This window comes from Arachis stenosperma, chromosome 10, assembly GCF_014773155.1.
Source record: "Arachis stenosperma cultivar V10309 chromosome 10, arast.V10309.gnm1.PFL2, whole genome shotgun sequence".
NCBI classification, from domain to species: domain Eukaryota; kingdom Viridiplantae; phylum Streptophyta; class Magnoliopsida; order Fabales; family Fabaceae; genus Arachis; species Arachis stenosperma.
In genome coordinates this window covers 6,037,748-6,063,026 of record NC_080386.1, presented here as the reverse complement: position 1 = coordinate 6,063,026, position 25,279 = coordinate 6,037,748, and the positions used below count along the sequence as shown (strand labels likewise).

The window sequence follows — 25,279 nt, the reverse complement described above, 5'->3', positions numbered from 1 at the left end:
AAAGATAGAAGACTCGAATCCGCGACCTCTTAAAAAAAAATTAACATGAATGCTATACCCCAAAGAAAATATAAAATGTAGGGTCTCTAAAAATTATAATCTTTATGTTGATAAATTTTATTTTTCTTAAAATTTTAATAATTTTTATTTATTTTTTTAATTTTGTGATCTTTATCCAACAAGAAAAATAAAGCTAAAAAATCAGAAAAGTAAAAAAATACATAAATAAATAATAAAAATTACTAAAATTTTAGAAAAAAATTGTTAATATAAAAATTATAAAAATAAATAAAAAATAATTAAAGATATATTTGTCTCTTTATAGAAAGATTTGGTTCTTCTTCTTAAATATTATAAAAAGATTTGGTCCTTCTTAATAATTTTAATATCAAAAGTCCTTTTTAATAATTAAATCTTCCTAACGGTCCTTTACAATAATTTTTCCAATAAAATAAGTATTACTTTTATGAGAATTGATTTTAATTTGGAGGTGATTTTAGAAAAATCGCTATTCCCATTTCCCAAACTCTTAGGTAAGTAGTTTTTTTATTTTTTAGGTCTTTTGATTCCATTGTTCATAAATTAAATATTATATTTTTTATAATTTCATATCAGTTAATGACAAATAAAGAGAGTTTAATTTTAGAGAAAAAATTATCATAAAATGATACATAATGACAAGAGTTCTTTTTTTTAAAGAATATTAAGAATTAAAGTAATTATTTAACTAGATTTTCTTTAAAAGGAATTAAGTGTATTTGTTTAGTAGGAAAACATCTTGTCATTCTAATTTTTAAAATTTATTAGAAATTTGATATAATAAATTATAGATCTAACTTTTCTAAAGTTATATTGTTACTTTAGAAAAAAAATACATCATTAATTATTTTTGAATTAAGATAATAGGACTCACAAATAATAAATATTGATTAAAGTATTACTTTACTACTTTACTAGTATTATCACTTTAGAGGATTTTTTTCATAAATTAAACTCAATTGTAAGAATCAAAATACAGCTTTTACCCAACGCATATAAATATAAATTGAAATATGTTTCCTTAAATTAAATGCTTTAAAACTTTAATAAAAGATTTGTTTCAAAGTGGAACATCTTGGTATACTATTTAATTTTTTTAAATTTCTTAATTTAAATTTTAAAATAGTTTCTGAAATATTCAAAATTTAAAATAATCATTAAAATTAGCAATTAATAATTTTATCTTTAAAATTGCATTCTAAATTTTATAACAGTTTCTCATATGGTGAAAATTCAGGTGAAGTAGATTTCACGTGAAATTGAAAAATTTAGTCAAATCAGTCAAATCATCTAACGACTCTTAAGTATCAACTTCACATGAAGTCGATTGTACCTGAGTTTCTACCTTCTCATATTCATTACTGATCATCGAAAAATTAAAGTGGACTGAACTGCCACGATAACAATGTAACAACTGGCTAATGTAGTGAAAGAAACTCTTTCTTTTTCTCTTTTAATCTGGTCCCTTTTTCCTTTTTAAAACTCCAAACTTCAAGATTGATCAACCTCCACGAAGTTGTTTTCGAAAGATGACAAATACGTGAAGGTGATTGTTCAAATTAGTAATATTGTTCATGTTCTTGTTGATTTTGTGGGTCTTTTGAGTTGGAGATTCAACAAGAGTTTGCAAAAGTAATTTATTTTATTGTGAGGTATAATTCTCATAAAGGAGTTATTGTTAGTGTTGGTGTTGTGTCTTTGGTTAAAATTTTAGAGTGTTCAAGTGAGACTGAAAAAATTATTGCTGCCTTCTATCTGTAGTATTTGATTGAGAATTTCAATAATGTTTAATCAAATTCATGGCAGAACTTATTAAAATTTTAAATGCAAAATCATTCGAGGTTACAAAAATGATGACAAAGATACTCTCCAAGATGGTTATAGTTGTAAAGTATAAGAAGAGATTTGTGCAAAATGATAAAAATATTATTTTTTTGCAATTGTTGAATCCAGAGTAGAGTAATTTAAGTAATAAGTTCTTAATCTTTGTATTGATGTCATTGACGAGTTGCAACAGTAAAAAAAAATTGTGATTTTTGGATATACAAAAAATATGAAAAGACTTGCAATTGAATCTCAAGTTTCTTGTCTGCTCATGTAAAGAGATTTATCAAAAAGTTTATAGATTTTGTATCTATTTAATCTTAACTAAATTAAGAGTAGTACATACTCTTTATTGAGACTATAACAAGAATTAGCGAAAAAAAATGTGTTTATGTGTGTAGGAATATCTTGTGAAAGTATGAATGATTGTTAAAAAAAATGTGATTTTCTATAGAGAATGAACAAAATTTGGGAGTTAGGATTTTAAGAGGGAGAAAAAAATCGGATCATAGAAAAAGAGTTTTTTTTGTCATATCAGTTAGTCGTTACAATACTAACATCGCAGGATGCAATTCACTTCAATTTTTCAATGATAAATAATGACCGAAAACTTTTTAAGAGACTACTATGAGTTTTAGAGTACAACTTTAAAGATAAAAATAAAAAATTATTAATTATAGGAGCCACTTTAAATATCAAATATAATTTTAGAGACCACTTTAAAACTTAACTCAAATATTCTATAAATAATTTATTAATTTAGTATATTTATGTGATGTTCAACATATATTTGTGTGCTTTTAGCACACGTATTTTTATGTATTTTGTCTTAATAAAAATAAAAATATTCTTTAAATATATTTAAATACACCTAGATATATGTAAGTCATTTATGTTTAAATATCTAATTTTGATCTTGAACTTGATCAGTATTTTTTAAATAAATTTACAATCAATATGCAAAATTATTAATATAAAAATGAACTCAAATACTTTATATAATAACAAAATAATAAATAAGTAACAAACTTATATTTTAAAATGAATAAGAAAATAATATATAAAGAATGTGTCACTTTTCATACATTAATATAAAACCACATTGTTCGGATTCTGTCTTAAAACAATACAAACAACCCATCATCCGAAAACAATGAAAGGTGATCAATTGTTGAAGGCACCTCGCATAATATACATGGGCACACCATAGGCCCATAAGATATTGATAATGGATAAGAATAATTATTAATTATTTTAGTAACCCAAAGTAAAATATAAAAAATATAAAATCACAGTTAATTATTTATTGAACTTCTCTAGACACGAAGACACAGTGATCCACAGTTCCCCACTGGGAAAATTCCATTTTTGTCCCTTAAGCCGTGATGCGCGCAATTTCGCACTTCACCACCTTCTTCACTTGCAGAAAACAGAGCTCAAAATTCACAGAAATTTTGTCCTCATTTTCATAGCTTCTGAAGAAAGCAGTATATTCAATGGCCATGGCGACGGAGGAAGGGGATCCGGAGAGAGGTGATATCAATGGCGGACACTCCATGGAATCAACCGAATCCAGGTGGGTTTTTCAGGGGGACGAGGAGGATAACTCCGACATAGAAGAATTCAACGCCGATTTGAGACACCATCACACCCGTCGCTACGCTTCCGTGCTTGATTCTGACGATGAGGACATTGGTGAGCAGAGACTCATTCGAACTGGACCTCGAATTGATTCCTTCGACGTCGAGGCTCTTGATGTCCCCGGTGCTCATAGAACTGACTATGAGGTGCTGCTTCTCAAATTTTGGTTTGCTTTTCTTTTATGGAATTATTGTGTCGTAGCTGATTCAATTTTCTATCTATGTGCAAGTTTCTTTACTCGGTTAAGAATTAGCATGTACGCAGTAATTATAAGCATGAAAAGGAAGTTAAGATTTGAATGGTGTGATATCCTTCTTATGAAGGCATGGGATACTTGAATAGTGTGCTCATAGAAACTAAGAAGAGAGTACAAGTTGTTGAAGTGGGTGGACGAGTTGAGAAATGAGAAAGCTGTGAGCTTCAATGTTATGATGGGAGGTCGAATTTACACGAGGAAAAGAAAAATTGAATACAACCTGAGAGCTTTCTTGCTTATATTCTGTGTGTGCGTCTGTTTTTTTTTTTTTTTTTTTTTTTTTTGGGGGCACAAACAAAAATTACCATGGTGATCTACAGCAAATATACATTCATGAGCAAGATAGAGAGAAATTTCACTATGTTCAATCAAGATCATAAAGAGTAGCTACACGAGTAACGTAGAAAAAAGAAAGATACTTGGTGTTGATTCTCTTGTTGAGTTTCTGAAATACATGAATTTTAGTTTGTAATTACCTTGAGTACTTGAAATTCTATGTGCCCAACAGTCACTGTCCTTCTCTTAAAAATCTGTAATGGCTCATGATAAGATTATATAGCTCTACTAGAACAATCTATGTCAATGTTTTTTGCTTGTTTTCTTCTTTATATTCCTTTGCAGGATATCAGTATGGGAAAGAAAATCGTGCTGGCTTTTCAGACTCTTGGCGTTGTCTTTGGTGATGTGGGAACAAGTCCATTATATACCTTTAGTGTCATGTTTAGAAAGGCACCCATCAATGGAGATGAGGACATTCTTGGAGCATTATCACTTGTGTTGTACACTTTAATCCTGATTCCCTTATTGAAGTATGTGCTGGTCGTTCTGTGGGCCAATGATGATGGTGAAGGTATATTAAGTTACATATTCTAAATAAGCCTCCAATGTTCTTTGTCTTTCTCTGTCTTCTGAACTTAGTTTGCTAACACTTACGTTGTCAAACACTACAGGTGGTACTTTTGCCTTGTACTCATTGATATGTCGTCATGCTAAAGTGAGCCTTCTCCCCAATCAATTACCATCAGATGCCCGTATATCAAGCTTTAGACTAAAGGTCCCATCTGCTGAGCTTGAAAGGTCCCTAAAAATCAAGGAAAGACTTGAGAGTTCTTTGACTCTGAAGAAGATTCTACTAATATTAGTTCTTGCTGGTACTTCTATGGTGATTGCTAATGGGGTTGTTACACCGGCAATGTCAGGTTAGTTGCTGCTGCTACTTTATTCATTTTTGCAATTTTTCCAGGCTATTTGGTGCTAGTGTTTGGGATGATTCCCATGTTACTTGTAATATTAAATTTTTGCTTGTTTTCTTGGCCAGATGTTGTTTCATTAACAAGCTCTAATCTTCTGTTCTTTATAGTTAGTCTCACTTTATATCTATGTCTTCCTGCAGTACTTTCCTCTGTTGGTGGTTTAAAAGTTGGGGTAGATGCAATCGAGCAAGGTATTGCCTTAAGCTACTAATAAAATCCACTATCTGTATTTTCTATTGTTTGTTTTTGGGGGGAGAATTGAGTGCTTGTAAGGAGTGAACAGATATTTGATCTAAGGTTGATTCTGGTGCTGTGATTAGTGGGAAAGAGAGAAGGGTGTATTGGGTACTTGTAAAATGCATTCAATATTATGCCAGTTATCATTTGATCTACAAAGTATATGTTCGTGGTTAGGTTAGATGCACCCTTGAGTGGCTTGCCCATGCATTATTTATTGAGGGTGATAATTACCTAGCTGTGATTTGGCTATAGTAATTTAACTCTCTGTATGGAGATGACATTCTTAGTTGCAATAGTCTTATTTTCTCGTTCATTAGGGAGGTTGCCATATTCATGAGTTTATTCATATCCTTATTTGGCAGGCATTTTTTATAGTTGCATTAATCTTGTGTTGATTTTCAACCATGCAGATGAAGTGGTGATGATTTCAGTTGCATCCCTTATAATTTTGTTCAGTGTACAGAAGTATGGAACAAGTAAAGTGGGACTTTTAGTAGGACCTGCTTTGTTCATATGGTTTTGTTCTCTTGCTGGAATTGGGATATACAATCTTCTCAAATATGATACTGGTGTCTTGAAGGCATTTAATCCTATTCACATCTACTATTTTTTCAAGAGGAACTCAACTAAAGCATGGTATTCTCTTGGGGGTTGTCTCCTTTGTGCTACTGGTAAATACATATATCCTGGATCTTGGTACAGGGATGCAATAATACTAAATACATTGCCTTGTCATGTAGATTTGTAGATTTGGTTTTCCTAGTGAGTCTTTTATATTTGTTCCGAAGGCAATACATTGGTAGCAAGTATGATGGTCAGTGTCAAAGTTTTCATTTAGTCTTTGTTACTATTTGAGTGGAACAGTCCAAATTTCAAGGTTCATCGATAATAATAATTCAACCAGAGCTTGATCTATCGCTGTAAACATCCACTATAATATGTAGTATGATGAATATACAGTATAATGTCGCTGTGGTTGCATATGCAAAACTCTTCATCCATTGATTAACATCACTTATTGGGCCATTTTGCAGGTTCAGAGGCCATGTTTGCAGATCTTTGCTACTTTTCTGTACAATCAGTTCAGGTAACAAACTATGTTAGACCATTAGGCTTCTTTCATTTAATCATTTCTTTTATTTCATTTGTCATGTCAACTATGTGCTGATAAAAACTAATTGTGGTAATTGGCAGCTTTCTTTTGTCTTTCTTGTTTTGCCGTGCCTAGTATTGGGTTATTTGGGTCAAGCTGCATACCTTATGGAAAACCATGCTGATGCTGGTCGAGCCTTTTTCTCTTCTGTTCCAAGTGAGTGTTTTTATCATTTCATTCTTTACATAGGCCTGTCTTTGCAATTTACAGGATCTATAAGCAATCGCATTCCATGTGTGCAGGTGGTGCATTCTGGCCAACCTTCCTCATTGCAAACGTTGCTGCACTAATTGCAAGTCGGACTATGACAACAGCAACATTTTCATGCATAAAACAATCAACAGCACTTGGTTGTTTCCCTCGTCTTAAGATCGTTCATACCTCCCGGAAATTTATGGGCCAGATCTATATTCCTGTCCTAAACTGGTTTCTCTTGGCTGTTTCTCTGGTTTTGGTCTGCACTATATCCAGCATTGATGAGATTGGAAATGCTTATGGTAATGTGTTTCTGTTTATTTTTATAATCACCACATTTATTCATTAGATTTATCAAGCACATTGATTTACCCCTAGTGGAATAAAGCATCGTAATATAATAGTCTGCATAGGAAACTTAGTTTACTCGGACTATTAAAAATTTTCGAACTCTTCTACCAATATTTCATTTTTCATGTTCTCAACTACATCGGAGAGATAATAATACAACTTAAGTCTTCTGTAAGAAGACCCATTTGCTTCAAGAAACCCTAAACTCCATTATTACCGTGCTTGCTTTGCACTGATCATAAGGTCGGAACACAATTTCTGCACACACACACGCACGCAGGTCAATCAGCTAGTTGTTATTATAATTTTATTTTAAATGGATGTCTGTCGCATACCTCTGAATTCACATAGTGAATACATCAATAACAGTTTGACTGGGTAAACAGAGTACAAGGATATGGAGACTGCATAGTTTAGCTTTCCATAGTATTTTAAACACTGCACTTCCTTTGCTGCTACTAAATTATATGTAATATTATAATGAATTTGTATTCAGGTTGATCCTTGGTCCTCTTTCAGGTATTGCGGAGCTTGGAGTGATGATGATGACCACTATTTTAGTAACCCTTGTTATGCTTCTTATATGGCAAATACACATCATCATAGTGCTGACATTTGTGGTATTCTTCTTGGGATTGGAGTTGATTTTCTTCTCATCTGTTTTGGGGAGTGTGGCAGATGGAAGTTGGATTATATTGGTCCTTGCTGTGATAATGTTTTTTATCATGTATGTTTGGAATTATGGAAGCAAGCTCAAGTATGAAACTGAAGTCAAACAAAAGCTGTCAATGGATTTGATGCGAGAATTAGGTAGCAATCTAGGCACAATACGGGCTCCTGGAATTGGTCTTCTCTATAATGAGTTAGTCAAAGGAATCCCAGGAGTTTTTGGCCATTTTTTGACTACGCTTCCAGCAATACACTCCATGATCATTTTTGTGAGTATTAAGTATGTTCCTGTTTCTGTGGTGCCTCAAAGTGAAAGGTTCCTTTTCCGGAGAGTCTGCCCAAAAAGCTATCATATATTCCGTTGTATTGCCAGGTAACTAGATCTGTCTAATTGAATTATTTTGGCATGAGATCAGTTTAGATATGAATCTCAAAATCCAAGCTAATTGACTTTTACCTTGGGAAAGTTGTTTGAATGATGAAAATGTGACCTTAAAAGTTACTTTTACAAACAAAGCATACAGTAGCTTCACGTGAACATCAATAACTTCGTTAAATTATGTCTATCCACATAATGAAGATGTCTTTTTATCTTACAAATGCAGACTTCTGTAATTTCTACAGGTATGGTTATAAGGATGTCCGTAAAGAAAATCACCAGACTTTTGAGCAGCTGCTGATTGAAAGCCTAGAAAAATTTATACGACGTGAGGCTCAAGAGAGGTCACTGGAGAGTGATGGGGATGAAGATTCTGACTCAGAGGAAGGGCACTATGATTCCAGGGTTCTTGTAGCTCCCAATGGGAGTGTTTACTCACTTGGGGTTCCTCTTCTGGCTGGTCATAAGGACACAAAAAAGCTCACTTTAGAAGCAAGCACTTCAGAGGAGGTAACCCCGGCACTTGATGCTGAGCAGAGCCTTGAGTGGGAGTTATCTTTTATTCACAAGGCTAAAGAATCTGGAGTTGTTTATCTTCTTGGTCATGGGGATATAAGGGCAAGGAAGGACTCATGGTTTATCAAGAAGCTTGTAATAAACTACTTCTATGCATTTTTGAGAAGGAACAGCAGGAGGGGTATCACGACTTTAACTGTACCTCACTCAAATCTGATGCAAGTTGGCATGACATACATGGTTTGAAAGAAAACAGATGACAATTTTCTTAGAAACTAGACTTCGATAGCAGAGAGCGAGGATCAGAAAGATCATACTTCGAATGCAATCTTAAGTGTTTCCTTGATCTGATCATTTCTAGTTTGGATCTCCAAATTGTTTAAATATCTTTCCGGTTCCCATCTCTCGTATAGAGGAAGTTTTGTGGTTGCGAGCTTTGCCATCTGCATATTTATGTATGTAGTTGGAATAGGCTGATAACATAAAGAAACAGAAATGAGAAAAACTGTACTTGGTTAATTATATAGGCACTTCGTGAATGGGTCAAATTTCACGCCAATGTAAGTATGGACACCGTGTACTGTACAGTGGCATTTTGCCCATTTTATTCTTCTGTCAACTTTGCGGTAAATAATGCCATATCTCATGACATTACTGCATCTCAAATAGCTAATATTTCAATTTGACTTGCTCAATTCAGTAGATGGGATTTAAACCTTTATTTTCCTGTGAAAGAATTAAGATTGATAAGCTTTATTTGTTTCACTTGCTTTTGTTCCTAAAACGTGTATTGATATTCGGTGTGTCCAATTCCTACCTTGTTGTACTGTCATGAAAATATATTTTGCTTGATCATTGAACATATGGATAAAAGAAATTAACACATCACAATTTTTTAATTTTCCACGTCCACAAAAACAATAGCCATCCCAATTCAGGTTGCTCTGTTAAAGAAGACTAATACATGAACACAGCTAACTTCACATGAATCGAGTCCATACAATTCTTGATAGCATCACTCGCCTGCCAATTAATCCACCAAGGTTCATGAAAAATTGCAAACCAAACCAAACCAAATCAACGCTACGAAATTCATGTGCGTGCTGTAACTAACATGTAACTAGCGTTCATCATCTAAAAGAGTACGGTATTGGCAAAAAGTAAAGCAATTGATTGGTAACTTCTAAACGGTAATCCAAAGCTTAGTTTTATTCAGATAAAAACTAGAAGAGAACGATAATTAGCAAAATCATACCTTGAAAGGTAGAATTGAAACCGCAGTTAGTTAAATGCTGAGCAAGTGCTTCTCCTAATTGCTTCTGCCAGTTGGGGGAACCTTTTTCTTCGGATACGGCAGACACTACTGCTTTAGCGGCGGTTAGATTCACAGTAGCAGATGACACTTGTGGCTGCCCGTTCATCATTTCATTTCATTATTAATATATAAAAGATAAAAAAAATGGAATAGAAAAAGGAAGAGCATACTCGACTTTCTAGAAGCTTCCTGACGTTATTGGCGCAGCCGTCGCACATCATACCCTCAACGTTGAGAACAATAGCATCGGAGGGAATGTCACCACCACCAGCTGAGCTGGAAACGCAGCGTAGAGGAGGCAGCTGAGACGAGTGGTTGAAGCGGAAGACGAGTGATGGCTTCTGTTTCGCTGCTGATTGAATCGTCCACGTGGCGAATTGACGGTTGAGAGGTTTGAAGAGTGGCTTTAAATTCATCTGTATCTGCATCGGCATGTTGAGGCACAAAGCAGATTCCATAATTGCGATTACAGCACTTCTCACCAAAGTCACAGGTTAGAACTCTCAATAGATCCTCTAAAGAAAGCTGTTTACTTATTAGTGTAGCCAATTCGGGTCGAACCACAATAATATAAACATGTTGAACATTAATACAGTTGATTAATTAATTAAACATGTAGAACATTAATAAACTAATGAACTTTTTTGGTGACTGAATAAACTAATGAACTTATTATTATTTTTTGCTTTTAAAAAATTTGAAGTAAAAAAATTAAAAATAATAATTTTTTTATGGAATTTTGAAAATAAAATACTCTAAAAATAAAAATAAAACATTAATTAAAAATAAAAATTAAATAATGAAGTTAAAAATGCGTTGAAAATATATACAAAAAAATTCATTTATACTTATTAGAGTAAATAGTTAAATTGGTCCCCGAAAGATAGCCCAATCTTCAAACGAGTCCCCGTAAGAAAAAGATAATAAAATTTGTCCTCGAAAAATTTAAAATTGGTAACGTTAGTCCTTCCGTTAGTTGGATGATGACGTGTCACGTTAAGTGCCACGTGGCATATGATGACGTGGAGGGCTAATGCCACGTGTCACAAGATGATTGGTTGACATGTCAGATCGGTGACACCTGGCATGCCACGTGTCAGGTCAGTGACACGTGGCATGCCACGTGGCACTTGACATGTAAAAAAGTTATTTATAATCAAAATAGTCCTTGAAAGTTCAGACGTAAGTCATTTTCATCCCTAAAATTTTAAAAATTAATCAAATTAGTCCTTATATAATTTTTTTTATTTTTTCTTGATAATATTAAATTTAAAATATTTTTTGATACTATTAATTTTAATAGAAATGTAATTGTATCTTTTCTTCTTAAAAATTTGTTCAATAAAATTATATCTCTCCTTTAATTTTTGTCAAAATCTCTCTTATTCTTTTCTATTATAAAACATTTTTTTTACATTATTATATTTTGTTGGAATATATATATATATACTCAAAATTGAAATGTAGGTATTTGTTAACCTAAACAAAGTTATATGCTCAAAATCAAAATTTATGTATGTTAATCTAAATGAAAGTAATAACGTAATGAAAAAAAAGATGTATAAATTTTTATTAAATTTGTTTAGGTTAACATACATAAATTTTTATTTTGAGCATATAACTTTATTTAGGGTAACAAATACATACATTTCAATTTTGAGTATATATATATATATATATATATTCCAGCAAAATGTAATAATGTAAGAAAAATGTTTTAGAATAGAAAAGAAAAAGAGAGATTTTGACAAGAATTAGAGGAGAGAGATAATTTTATTGAACAAATTTTTAAGAAGAAAAGATACAATTACTAATTTTTTTATTGTCAATTACATTTCTATTAAAATTAGTAGTATCAAAAAATATTTTAAATTTAATATTATCAAGAAAAAATAAAAAAATTATATAAGGACTAATTTGATTAATTTTTAAAATTTTAGGGATGAAAATGACTTACGTCTGAACTTTCAAGGACTATTTTGATTATAAATAACTTTTTTACATGTCAAGTGCCACGTGTCACTGACCTGACACGTGGCATGCCAGGTGTCACCGATCTGACATGTCAACCAATCATCTTGTGACACGTGGCATTAGCCCTCCACGTCATCATATGCCACGTGGCACTTAACGTGACACGTCATTATCCAACTAACGGAAGGACTAACGTTACCAATTTTAAATTTTTCGGGGACAAATTTTATTATCTTTTTTTTACGGAAACTCGTTTGAAGATTGGGCTATCTTTCGGGGACCAATTTGACTATTTACTCATACTTATTACCAAGAATTCCAAAAATAATTGTGAGGTTAAACAGGGTTGGAATCATTGTGAGCTTACCCTAACACCCTCGGAACCTCTGTGGCTCTGTCTCCCTCAGTTCTCAGACTCAAAATTCTCTCCTCTCTCACTGCCTAGCCCACTAGAGTCTCTTTCAATCTCACTCGAGTCTCGTCTCAGTCACACTCGCCGGCGTCTCGTTGTTCATCTTGCCGACGTCTCGCGGCCTTCCTCGTCGTCTCACTCGAGTCTCATCCCTGGGCTCATCGTCGCCGGCGGCAGAGGCTACTCGTGGGGTCGTGGCTTGCTTCGTCGCGTTCCGTGAGATCGTCATCTTCTGGTTTCTGTTCGTCGTCATCGCCGTGGACCGTGGACCGTTGGTGAGTCCCCGTTCTCTCTCTTGCAGATTTTTCTTTTCCCTGTATTTTGAGATGTTGCTGAATTGCTAAAATCAATTAATTTGCCTTGTTAATCTAAATGTTGCTGTAAATCATGACTGAATTAGGAATTGTTGAATTTGTTGTTGTAAGTTGAATTTGTTACTGAATTTGTTATTTTAGGTTGAATTTGTTGCTGAAAATATCACTGGCCTGATTTTTTGATTCATGAAAATCATCTCTAAGTTGAATTTGTTGCTGATTATCACTGAACCTTGAATTTGTTGCAGTCTTGCTGAAATAATCATTTAGCTAAATTTTTTGCCACTGTAAATAATGTTTGGAGCTAAACTTTTTGTTGCTGAAAGTTATCATAGTTGAATTTGTTGCTGAAAGTTATCAATGAACTGAATTTTTTGCTGTAAGAATAGATTTTATTTTTAGTATTGATTGAGTTGATTCCTACACAGGCAGTATTGATTTGGTATAATTAGTTGAATTTAGTTTTTAATTAGTTGGTAAGAATGCTATGGAAGATATAGATGCAAATCAAAATGAAGGCAATGTTGGGCAAGCTCCAAATTTGTCCGATAAAGATATAGATGCCGATTTTGAGATCACTCCTTGGACTTGATTTAGTTATTGTGTTATGTTTTGCTCTCTTCATTTAAATTGAGAAAGTATTTTGTACTGGTAACTAATTTATTTTCTATTTTTACATCATTAGTTATGTTTAAGAATTAATACTTGTTTGTTATTAATGTGTTTGTGAAGCCATGCTTTTTTAATTTTAAGCTTATTTTTTGTAATTTTATATTTATGTTTAATTGTGACCGGATCAACCAGGTTGATTACCGGTTTGGTTTTGATAACTATGAGTTGGAATATATTCATGTATCAATTATATTATTATATTATATGCACACGTATTCTTCTTCCCACCTTTTGGATGCAGCTTTCAGGCTCAGGGAAGAAGCAGAGGAAGTAGTATGCACAGTTGAGGAATGGGGTTGAAGAAAATGCTCAGACCAATAGCAACACCACTACACCTACCGTCGCCGCACCCACTCTCTCCTCTTCCAAACCCTCCTCTCCCATCTCCGCCGCCAGATCCCTCCCTCCCCCCGCCACCACCAACACTCACAGTGACCCCAATCCCCAACTCCCAATACCACCGCCTCCTCAACTTTCTCAAGACCCATCTTTCCCCACCTTTCACCCCAGAATCCCTCCTCCATTTCCTCAAATCCAAGCTCCACCACCACCCTTCCTTTTCCCACTACGACTTCCACGTCTTCACCTGGGCCTCCTTCGTCGACTCCTTCCGCCACAACCACTCCACTTTCCATTGGATGGCCCAAACCCTAGCTCTCTCCCACCGCTTCCACCACCTCCGCATCCTCCTTGATTTCATTGCCTCCAACCCTTGCCCCTGCTCCGACTCCATCTTCTCCTGCCCCCACACCGAATCCATCTTCCGCTTCGCCATCCACGCTTACTGCAAAGCCGGCAAATTGGACGAAGCTGTCTCCTCGTTCCGTTCCATGTGCAGGTTGATCGACGGTAGGCCTAATGTTGCCGTTTGTAATATCATAATTCATGGATTTGTGAAATGGGGCATGCTTGATAGGGCTCTGGAGTTTTATGATGAGATTGTTGGGGTTAGGATTAGGCCTGATTTGTTCACTTTTAACATCTTGATCAGTGGTTATTGTAGGAATTTGAAGTTTGGGTTAGCATTGGAGATGTTCAAGGAGATGAGAAAGATGGGGTGTGAGCCAAATGTGGTTACTTTCAACACTTTGATTAAGGGGATGTTTAGGGAGGGGAAGGTTGAAGAAGGGATTGGGATGGCTCATGAGATGATTTATTTGGGGTGTGAGTTCTCCAATGTCACTTGTGAGATTCTGGTTCGTGGACTTTGCGAGAAAGGAAAGGTTTTGCAGGCGTGTGAGATGTTAGTTGATTTCTCCAGAAAGGGCGTTTTGCCTAAACGGTATGATTATTTTGATTTGGTGGATGCTCTGTGTGGGAATGGAGATGTTGATAGAGCATTGAGGCTAATTTATGAGTTGTGGGAGAAAGGATGTGTGCCTAGCTTGATTGCTTGCATTGTGATGATTGATGGGTTGAGAAGATCGAGGAACACTAAAGAAGCTTGGAGATTAGTGGAAAAGATGCTTAAAGAGGGTATGATACTGGATGTTATGACTTTTAATTTTGTGCTTCAGGATATTTGCAAAGTGGGAAGAACAGAGGAAGCAAATAAATTAAGATTACTTGCTTCGAGCAAGGGTTTGGAACCAGACGACATGACATATAAAATTTTGGTTAATGGATACACAGGAGAGGGCCGGAAAATGGAAGGAGAGTCAGTGGTGAATGAGATGTTGGATAGGGGATTCATACCTGATCTTGCTTCATATAATGAATTAATGAATGCACTATCCACATGTCAACCACACTCTACCCCCCCGTCAGCCTAACAAACTTGACCACACATAATACAAGTGTAAGCCTAGGATAAATGATATATGAATGATTGAGAGCTTAATATGAATGATTTATTAATGACAGTTGTCATCCATCATGTGAAGTCAGCTGGAGCATGAATGAAGTTAATCCGCAAGTCTTCTCTGAAGATGGTCCGTACTCAACTTGCATCCTCTTAGCCTATTTGATTATATTACAAGATTATAGATTTATATGGAATTGTCCCTGTTACACACAACCTAAATCCTTTGAATTACAAGACATTATTTTAACTGTAGGTATTTACTACTAATTTGAATTTGCTGTTGTGTATTTACGATACCTTGAATAGTGGTATTTTTCAGATACATTTTAGTTGTTGGCTTCTTTCCTTGAGCCTTTGTAATTTTTGTTTTACACATTATATTGATTCTTTCAGGAGGATGTCCTATTGGATCTAATAGCAGAATAGAAGTGGTGATGTGGGTGCCAATGTGCCATCACATAACCCCGGCTAAGGACCTGGGGAGATATTTTTGGAGGTATGCGCTGTGATTCTCATTTTTGAAAGGGAATGCTGAAGTTGAAAAGACAATCCAAGCTAGGCAGCATACACTAGTGGTTGCTGAGTACTTTGGATAATTGCAATACCATTACTTAAGTATTGCCGTGTTTCTCTATCTTTCCCAAATTGTGTAAATTAACATTGCTACAGATAGGATTAGGAGGAGTAAAAAACACAGGACAATACCAGCACCTTGAGAGGAAACAAAAATACCAGATCAATAGCATCTTCATCATCATGCTACAAGTTGAAAGTGTAGCAAGACGACATACAGTATGTGTTTCTAATGAAATTGAAGTGCAGTGGGCAATTAAGTACCTTCAAATTATACAAAATCTGAAGAAATCATTAAGCAAAAACAGGAAGTTGGGCTCCAATTATTATTTTATAAAATCCCAGAGAAACTTGCTAACGTTTTACATAGTGTATAAACTACTGTAAAGGTAGCTTTAACTATAACTAGTTTATATATTAGCAGTACCAAATTTAATTAATAAAATAAGGTTTTGTGAATATGATTTGACATGATTTTTTGAGAATATAGTGTTTCCAAAGACAAGGGAAGCAATGGAGAACAAGTAGGTCCAAAAATGGCTCTTAAAGCTATACAATAACACCTGACACTATCTCAAAACTTGACCATCAAATAGGACCGATGACCACACTAATATGGTGACTCAAAGATCTCAAAAGGAAAATAGAGACCTCGTAAACTAATCGAAACTAATCTCTTGGTCAATTGGACCGGTGGCCACACTAATAACCAGTGAGGTTCGTGAAACAATTGCAATCTGTAGACTTTGACTCCATTGTTCACCCTTCAACCTCCTGTTTAGATTGGCCTTTGTCAAACTAGAGTTTAAATGAAAGTATAAAGTGAAATTCATTAACATCATCAGTCAGGAAAGGGGCGAGTTCTCCAGGAGCAGCATCCTGAAAGTGGAATCCTGAGGTTACTCCAAGCTTCGTTCTCTGTAAGTATATACGAACTTGATCTCCCATGGTCTCTTTTGCATTTGATTTATCCCTCTGAGAATAGGATTTTTATTCAATCTGCACCCCAAGTGGGAGTTCAACAAAACGATACAATCATTACATAAATGAAAAGGGGCCTAACCCAAGAAAAGGAAACAAAAACAATCATAAACACAAGTACAACATCAGTTCATTGTCACTTTAGGAGGGAGTGAAATGTAACACTTATTAACATCATCAGTCAAGAAAGGGGCAAGTTATCCGGGGCAAAATCCAAAAAGTGGAATCCCTGAGGTTATTCCAAGCTTTTCTTCTCTCTAAGTATGTACAAATTTAATCTCCCATGATCTCTTTTGCATGTTGATTTATTCTCTGAGAATAGGGTTTTGATTCAATCTGCACCCAAATGAGAGTTCAACAAAGCCAATACATTATACATAGCATGTACAATATTTCCTTTAGCGATTCTTCCCATCAGTATCAATAGAAAAAAGAACAACATTTGGATTGAAACTCTGACTTGAAAAACAACTTACAAAGTTAGTTATATGATACACATAATCAAATTCTTATGTAGTGTTTAGTTCCAATGATCAAGCCATGAGTCAATTTCTTGTTTTAAAATAATTAGTATTTTATGCGTGTGAAACGGCCCTTGATCTCACTCATCAAAGGTAAAAAAAAGTGAGTAAAAGCACCACTAGAAAATAACTATTTTGTAATTTTCATCTAAAAAATATCACAAAATAAAAAAGAATTCACAATTACTCGTAATAAATTCAATAAATTACATTCCATCCAAGAATATTTCCCACCCCACGGGGAGTCATAATCTTGGAATCCTAAACAAGAACGAGAACAAAAAGTTCTGGTCGGGTGGATATATAATGTATTCTTTTCAATTAACTTTGTAACAAATCTTGCTAAGAAGACCTTCACCCTGAATTTCACGCAGAAGCTTCCATGCTTCCTCGTTCATATTTCTATGAAAAAAACCATAATTATTAAATTATAACTATCAAAATTTGGAAGGCAACTATTGCCTTTCATCTTAGAAACTAAGGTCATTGCTTCATCAATAAACCCCTTTTTGGTAAGCTCATATATCATAATATTATAGATATCAATATTACAACAATTTTTGGCCAAAAGACCCTCAAAAAACTATTTTGCATCCCTTTCTTCCATCTCATCAAGAAGAGTACTGCACATGGACAGATATGGAGTACTCTCTTTGTTATTATAAATTTTGTGAAATAGTACAATTGCTTCATCAAACGTTGGTTTATGCAAAAAGCTATCAGTATGCAACAAGTGATTAAATTAAGGAATTGTCTCCTTTCTTCCATCTCATCAAGAAGAGTTTTGACTGATGAAAGCATCCCTAATTTGCATAAACCACAAATTAAAAAATTATACTTTATAATATCATGAGCTACACCTTTGGTAAGCAATCTTTTTAAAGAGACTAATGGCTTGGTCTATCTTTTTGTTCCTGTAATAATCATTAATCATAATGTAGCAACTCTGAACATCGGACGCCAAACCTTCTCTGATCATCTTGTCAAACAACTTTTCTGCCTCATTCACTTCCTTAATTAAGAAGTAATCATCAATTAATATACTATAAATCACAACATTAGGCATATAGCCTTATTTCAACATCATACTAAGTACTTTTTGAGCTTCTGCAACTCTTCCTCTTCTATACAAAGCATCCATTAATATACTTAATGTATATTCATTTGGCTTGATGTTGCATTTCATCATTTTTCTCAACAATTTAACAGTTGCTCATGATTTATTATCACCACAGTATAAATCAAAGAAAAATAAATGAACATATTGAGAGAAATTCTCCATGCAGTCATTCTTGAAATCAAATCTTCGGCCAAGCCCAATTTTGCATAATGCATCAACAACGATGCTGTAGATTATTAAGTTGGACTTTAGTTGGTTTTTGCTCTAGTATTTGCAGCACTTCAATGACTTCTTCTATCCGACCTTCCTCACAAATCCCCTTGATTAACGTCCGTAAGGTTCATGTTTATACAGAACCCTTCCATAAGTTTCCTGTCTTTTGGGTCAAATGAATTTCGCTTCCTCTGCATGGCCAAGATTATCAAGTTGGATCATCAAATAGATGTCATTAATCCGACTATCCTTGTAAAAAGATTCTGTATAAACATGAAGCTTATCAAAACATTGGAGCTTCACGTTAAGGTAGATGTCATGGGATTTCAACTTAACGAAGTCACTTATGGGACATTAATCAAGAGAATTTGTGAGAAAAATCAGATAAAAAAGCCATTGCAAATACTGGAATAGAAACCAACTAAGCCCAACTTAATAATATACAGCACCGTTGTTGATGCATTATGCAAAATTAGACTTGTAGAGAAGGCCAAAGATTTGATTTCAAGAGAAATTTCTCCCAATGAGTTCATTTATTCCTCTTTAATTTACGAATGGTGTTAATCAATTAGAATAAATTGTTGAAGAAAAAGGATGAAAGACAGCATCAAACCAAATGAATATACATTAAGTATATTAATTCAATACTTTGTGTAGAAGAAAAGTTGGACAAGTTCAAAAAATACTTAGTATGATGTTAAAACAAGACTATATGCCTAATGTTGTGTTTTATAGTGTATTAATTGATGGTTACTTTCTAATTAAGAAAGTGAATGATACAAAAAAGTTAGTTTGACAGGATTATATGAGAAAGTTTGGCACCCGATATTCATTGTTGCAACATTATGATTAATGGCTATTTCAGGAACAAAAAGATAGATAAAGCCATTAGTCTCTTTAACAAGATCCGAACCAAAGGTGTAGCTCCTGATATTGAAACGCACAATTTCTTAATTTGTGATTTATGCAAATCAGGGATGCTTTCATCAAGTCAAAGCTCTTCTTGATGGGATAGAAAAAAATGAGACAATTCCCTAATTTAATCACTTGTTGCATACTATGTTTGTTTTGCATAAACCATCGTCCTGATAAAATAATTGTACTATTTCACAAAGTTTATAATAACAAAGATTACTCCATATCAATCCATGTGCAATACTTCTTTGAATGGTTTGTGAAAATGTGGAAGAGGAAGGGATGCAAGAGAGTTTTTTTTAGGGTTTTTGGTCAAAAATTGTTGTAATATTGATATTTATAATATTATGATATGTGGATTGTGGGCTTACCAAAGAGGGGTTTATTAATGAAACAAAGGCCTTAATTTCTAAGATGAAAGGCAATGGTGGCCTTCCAAATTTTGATAGTTATAATCCAATAATCATGGCTCTTTTCCATAAAAATATGAATGAGTAATCATGGCTCTTTTCCATAGAAATATGAATGAGGAAGCATGAAAACTTCTCCGTGAAAGAGTGAAAGTCTTCTTAGCAATCAGGTGAAATGATTTGTTTCCAAGTTAATTGAAAAGAATACATTATATATCCACCCACTGCTTTTGTTGTTCTCATTTCTGATTCCAAGGATATGACTCCCATGGGGTGGAATAGATTCTTGGATGGGAAACCTGAATATGATTTGTTTAGTAATTTATTGAATTATTTTTGAGTAATTGTGAATTCTTTTTTATTTTCTGATTATTTATTGAATGAAACTTATAAAATAGTTATTTTTAGTGGTGCTTTTACTCACTTCTTTTGCTTTTGATGAGTGAGATCAGGACTTGTTCACACGCATAAAATACTAATTATTTTAAAACAAGATATTGACTCATAGCTGGATCATTGGAACTAAACACTGCATAAGAATCTCATTAAAAGTGCTTATGTGTATTATAGAACTAACTTTGTATGTTGTTTTTCAAGCCAAAATTTCAATCCAAATGGTGTTCCTTTTTCTATTGATACGGATGGACAGCATCGCCAAAGGAATATTGTAAATGCTATGTATTGATCGTATGGTTTTGTTGAACTCCCATTTTGGGTGCAGATTGAATCAAAACCCTATTCTCAAAAGGATAGATCAAACGCAAAAGAGACTATGGAAGATCAAGTTTGCACATACGTAGAGAGAAACAAAGCTTGGAGTTACTCAGGATTCCACTTTCTGGATGCTCCTGGAGAACTAGCCCCTTTTTTGACTGATGATGTTAATGAGTTTTACATTTCACTTCCTTCTAACGTGACAATGAACTAGTTAGTAGTTGTATTTGTGTTTGTGATTGTTTTTGTTTCTTTTCCTTGGGTTAGGCCCCTTTATGATACCTAAACAAAAATTTGTCAATCAAAACATTTTTCATGTCTGTTATCAACTATAATATTTTTAAGTTTTGCAAATTATTGATCAAATTGTCATCCTTTTGAAATATACTGCTCAGCCGCTCTTTTTGCCATGGTGGCAACTGTATCCTTTTTTTGGCATTGTTGACTAGGATGCACTGAACCGGGTGGCGCCTTTACCACTAAAGACGCTGAACGAGATCGTAATTTCCATGTAGAAGGCACTAACCGGATATGCGAATTAACTCTCCAATACTGAAAACGCCTCTCATAAAGGTGTCTTTGCTAACGCACCATATTAGTACTAAATTTTCATAGCTTAGTTTTTTATTTATTTTATAGAAAAATAACTTTTAGAAAACCGAGTGAAGTATTCAGATGGAACCTGATAGTCTATATCCATTTTCGGTTGCATGCGCTCCCTTTGCTTTCGTTTCAACTTTTTGCTGAAGGCCTTTCTCCATATAAGCCTTTGTGAAACAATATTTGGACAGCTTGATACAAACTGCAACTACAAAAGGTAGAAATTAATTAAAAAACTTAGGTCCATAGAAGGTAGTTCCATGTTACGTAATCTTGAGTTCAAAGAAATAGAAAAATCGAAAGATAAGTGTTCGGTGAAAAGGTAGGATGCAAGGCAATTCCCTCATAGCAATATTCAAAATCAATGGGGAGAATTATTCCTCCAGAAAATTCACTTGATCAAAATCATAACATATTAACATATGAAGGAAGAAGATCATACAACCTGTGATTTCCTCAATTCTAGTGCCAGCGATGAAGTCAGGAAGACTGACGGAAGCATAGAAGAGGTGACAGCCAGAAACGATGAGGAACAGGGCGAGGAGGGGAGACACACCGACGACCCACGGTGAGGAGTGGATACGGTGATGGTGGCGGCTGCTCTTCGTTGGAGTAGGAGGAAGATTGGAAGAGGAAATTAGGGTTGAAGTGTGGTGAGGCGAGGGACTAAACAAAAGGGTCTGAGGCTATGTTGGTTCCGACCAAGGTTGCGAGAACTGGACCGGTCAATAAACCTGTAAGAGTACTGGTTCACTAGTTTATGATTTGACTGAGGTTTAACCGGAGTTCAACTAATTTGATTAAATATTAAACAAAATTATTAAAAATTCTATATATAATTTCAAATATGTAAATTTAATAATTTTTAACCTATTAAAATTTAAAATTCTATAGTTTCACATAATAACTATTATTGAATGAAACAAATTTTGTTATTTCACTCACTATTAACTATTAAGATATGAAAACATAGCATTGTCAGTATATAATAACCTAGCATTAGTATATAAAAGCCCAAGTGCAGTTGCTTTTCACAAATGAGGCAGTCTTATTTGAATATATTGTAAATTTATTTTACAGAAATAAGAGCGTTTCAATCAAATAGGATTAACGCAAAGTGATACATTTCCAACAAGTAGTGAAAGAATTTGAGGAAACAAAAAGATACTGCTATTAATTCTAAACTCGGAGGTAAGAGATAAAATCATTTTTTCATTCTCAAGTGCATCTTTCACAGAAAACACAGATCCAAAAGTAAATACTCCTTATAATACCAAAAAAAAACCGAAAAGGCAGAGATAATGCTTACATGAAAGTGAGATTGGCGTTTCCTCCTCAAAAATTGCTGAAAAGTCATCTTAGCCGTCTATCATCGCGGAAAATTATTGGTAACCATGTTAAGATATTAAGCAAATTAATAAATCCCAAAACATATAAGAGATAAATTTTATTAGTAAACATATGGAAGAAAAAACACACACACAGAAGAAACATCACTAAATAACTGAGAATGCAGCGAAGAAAGATGAAAACCATGAGTTAAAGCAGTTTTTACATTTATCTAAATTCTCATGAGCTACCAAATCTCATGTAAATTTTAAAAGAATACACACTTTGTTCTTTGCTCCAAATTTTGAACAACATTTCTTTCCCAATAAAAAAAAATAAAAAAGAACAACGGATTATATGAACAATGTCCACAACAATGTGCACATATGAAATAGCTTCAAAACAATGAGAGTAAAAGCAGCATAGAGAATCATGAACAAAATTAAGTCATCATGAACAAAATTAACTAGGTAAACAAAATCCAGCAAACAGAAATCATGAACAAAATTAACTCAGTAAACAAAATCCAGCTACTCAGCAACTCAGTTTCAAACAATAGTAAAACACTAAAACAGCAAAAATGATTCCAAGTCACACTGCTTACCGGCGACAAGGATGAAGGGGAGAGACGGCGACACCGGCGATAAGAGAGAGAGCCCTCGAATAGATGAGACGGCGACGGCCATAGAGCTTCCGCCCGACGGCGAGGGAGCTTCCTACGACGACGACGGAGCTTCCTAAGACGGCGACGGAGCTTCCTGCGACGGTGACGGAGTTTCTACACGCGATGCCTATACACGCAACGGGGCTGCGGGGGGCTTGGTGGCTGCGGTGCTGCGGGGCTGCGGTGGATGCGGGCGACGGGACTGGGTGGCTAGCGTTCTTTCTTGAGTTTGTTCTTTCAATTTCAAAAGTTCAAAAGTTCAGATAGGAGAGAGGTGGGAGTGTGCCTGGGCTGCATTGGTGGTCGGGTAGATTTAGGGTTTTTTGTTTTTTATAAAATGTAAAACGGCGCCATTTTAAGAGTAATGCTGAACCAAAAATCTTCTAAAAAATAGGTCGGTTTTGACGATTTATTGGTTAACTGTCGATTTGACTGATTTTTTAATTGGTTTTTGTTAGACAGTTTATGAGATCAATTAGGTCAGTCGGGTGATCGATTTTCAGTTAATCTAAGTTGAACCGGTCGATCTAATTCAGTTTTTAGAACTATAATTCAGATGTTCAATAACAGATTTTTATTTTTCTTTTTTTTTTCCTACGCGTCAAAACGACGCTGTTTCAGACCAATAATAAAAAACCGGTATCGTTAAATACTCGGCCGGTTCGTCTAGTTAATCGGTTAATCATTGATTTTTTACCAGTTTTTTGCAGGACGATTCTGAGGGTCAATTGGACCGGTCAGGTAATCGGTTTTCGGTTAATTCAGTTGAACTGGACGGTCCAGTCCGATTTTCACAACCTTGAAATTTATAAAATTGATTTTGGGTAGGAGTGAATTTTTGTCAACATGATTTATGTTTAGTAATTCTATACCAAAATTGATTTTGATAAAATAAATATTATTTGAATAATATTAATTAAAAACACTTTTAAATTCATCATTATTAAAAAGAACATGTTATTTTTTTAACCATATTTTTTTAGTATGTTTTTTATATAGTATTTTTTCCTAATACTCTTGGGACTTTTTTTTTAGTAAACTATAATTTTTCAAACTAAACAAAAATTAACAAAAATAAAAATAATAAATAACAGAAAAAAAACTCATATAAATAAAATAATAACATGTATGAAAGGTAGTATTGGTAAAAAAGAATAAAAATTTAAGAGTAAACTATCATTTCTACCTACGAAAGTTGAAAATGGTGACATATCTACCCATAAAAGAAGGAAATTACCATTTGTGCCCATAAAATATGGGTTCCGCACAATAAAATTATCCAAACACAAAAAAATTACCTAAAATTCCTAAATTACCCTTATCTTCACCACCACTTTTTTAATCTCAAATTCCACCACCACCCAAACTTTTCTTCACCACCATCATTGTCGCCATCCAAAATCCACAAGCTTCCTAGACGACCTCCCTCCTCCACCGCCAACGACGACGGACCTCCGGTGTCGAACTCCCTCATGGCGGCCATAAAACGCTCCCAAGAGAACCAACGGATTGGGATCTATATTCTATGATCGTCACATCTGCTACCCCTTCAATGGAAGAACTCTACCCTAAATTCAAGTGCGTCTCTTTCTTTTCTTTGAGTTACAACAAGACATGGTTGAAGTTTGTACTTGTTCTGTGTTTGGTTGAAATAATCGTTGTTTCTGGAATGTTCGTCGGAGGCACGGAAAGTATTTTGAGTGATGGTAGTGGTTAGGGTTTAAGGTGGTGGTGAGGAAGAGTGTCAGTCGTGGGTTTGGGATTGAAAAAGTGGTGGTGTGGAGTAAGTGGTGGTGGTAGGGAATTTGGACATTTCAAATAATTTTTTTGGATTTGGATAGTTTTGTTATCAAAAGTTTATGTTTCATGGGTACAAATGATAATTTTCTTCTTCTATGAGTAGATATGTCATCGTTTTCAACTTTCTGGTACAAATGGTAGTTTACTCTAAATTTAAAGTTAATGGTTTAGCGCTTATCTAACGTAAAAATTAGAATCTTTGTTTCCTAGTCAAAAATTAAAACGTTCAAACAACTTATAACATCTTTTTCACCTCTCCCACCATAGTTGTCAGAACCGAACCGGTGATCGAACCGGTCAGGTTATTAGTTCAATCGGTGGATCACTGGTTGAATCGATTGATCCGGTCCTATGTAAATAAAAAATAAATAAAATAAAAAATGTAAAACTAAAATTTAGGGTAAATCACACATATAAACCAAATGGAGCCCA

General features: G+C 34.3%; 3 protein-coding genes and 1 long non-coding RNA gene across 9 annotated transcripts; 2 read left to right on the top strand and 2 right to left on the bottom strand.

Annotated features, from left to right (window-relative positions):
• Nucleotides 1-3,208: 3,208 nt before the first annotated feature.
• LOC130955396 (potassium transporter 7-like) lies at nt 3,209-9,235 on the top strand. The gene is made up of 10 exons (XM_057882245.1): nt 3,209-3,650; nt 4,382-4,610; nt 4,711-4,959; nt 5,154-5,204; nt 5,664-5,924; nt 6,288-6,340; nt 6,448-6,562; nt 6,649-6,903; nt 7,472-7,994; nt 8,246-9,235. The coding sequence occupies exons 1-10, from the start codon at nt 3,360-3,362 to the stop codon at nt 8,760-8,762; spliced, it is 2,544 nt and encodes an 847-aa protein (XP_057738228.1). The 5' UTR covers nt 3,209-3,359; the 3' UTR covers nt 8,763-9,235.
• Nucleotides 9,210-10,383, bottom strand: LOC130955397 (copper-transporting ATPase PAA1, chloroplastic-like). The gene is made up of 3 exons (XM_057882246.1): nt 10,002-10,383; nt 9,772-9,925; nt 9,210-9,539 (listed from the first exon to the last, which is right to left on the bottom strand). Exons 1-3 carry the CDS (start codon nt 10,287-10,289, stop codon nt 9,532-9,534), a joined length of 450 nt encoding a protein of 149 aa, XP_057738229.1. The 5' UTR covers nt 10,290-10,383; the 3' UTR covers nt 9,210-9,531.
• A 1,769-nt stretch (nt 10,384-12,152) lies between these two features.
• On the top strand, nt 12,153-16,011 carry LOC130955282 (pentatricopeptide repeat-containing protein At2g36240-like). 4 transcript variants are annotated; one of them, XM_057882116.1, is made up of 3 exons: nt 12,153-14,679; nt 15,067-15,256; nt 15,401-16,011. In XM_057882116.1, the coding sequence occupies exons 1-2, from the start codon at nt 13,494-13,496 to the stop codon at nt 15,099-15,101; spliced, it is 1,221 nt and encodes a 406-aa protein (XP_057738099.1). In that variant the 5' UTR covers nt 12,153-13,493; the 3' UTR covers nt 15,102-15,256; nt 15,401-16,011. The 4 variants fall into 4 exon arrangements, with proteins under 4 accessions (XP_057738099.1, XP_057738098.1, XP_057738096.1 ...); XM_057882115.1 differs by having other exon boundaries at nt 15,067-15,134; nt 15,401-16,008; XM_057882113.1 differs by having other exon boundaries at nt 12,153-12,492; nt 13,445-15,134; nt 15,401-15,957.
• Nucleotides 16,012-16,015: 4 nt separating this feature from the next.
• LOC130955283 (uncharacterized) lies at nt 16,016-23,348 on the bottom strand. Of its 3 annotated transcripts, none has more exons than XR_009076701.1 (5): nt 22,988-23,348; nt 22,364-22,420; nt 21,500-21,788; nt 21,137-21,262; nt 16,016-16,579 (listed from the first exon to the last, which is right to left on the bottom strand). It is a non-coding gene; the product is annotated as an uncharacterized LOC130955283 (long non-coding RNA). The 3 variants fall into 3 exon arrangements; XR_009076703.1 differs by having other exon boundaries at nt 16,352-16,579; nt 21,137-21,256; XR_009076702.1 differs by lacking the exon at nt 16,016-16,579 and adding an exon at nt 16,891-18,678.
• Nucleotides 23,349-25,279: the final 1,931 nt, after the last annotated feature.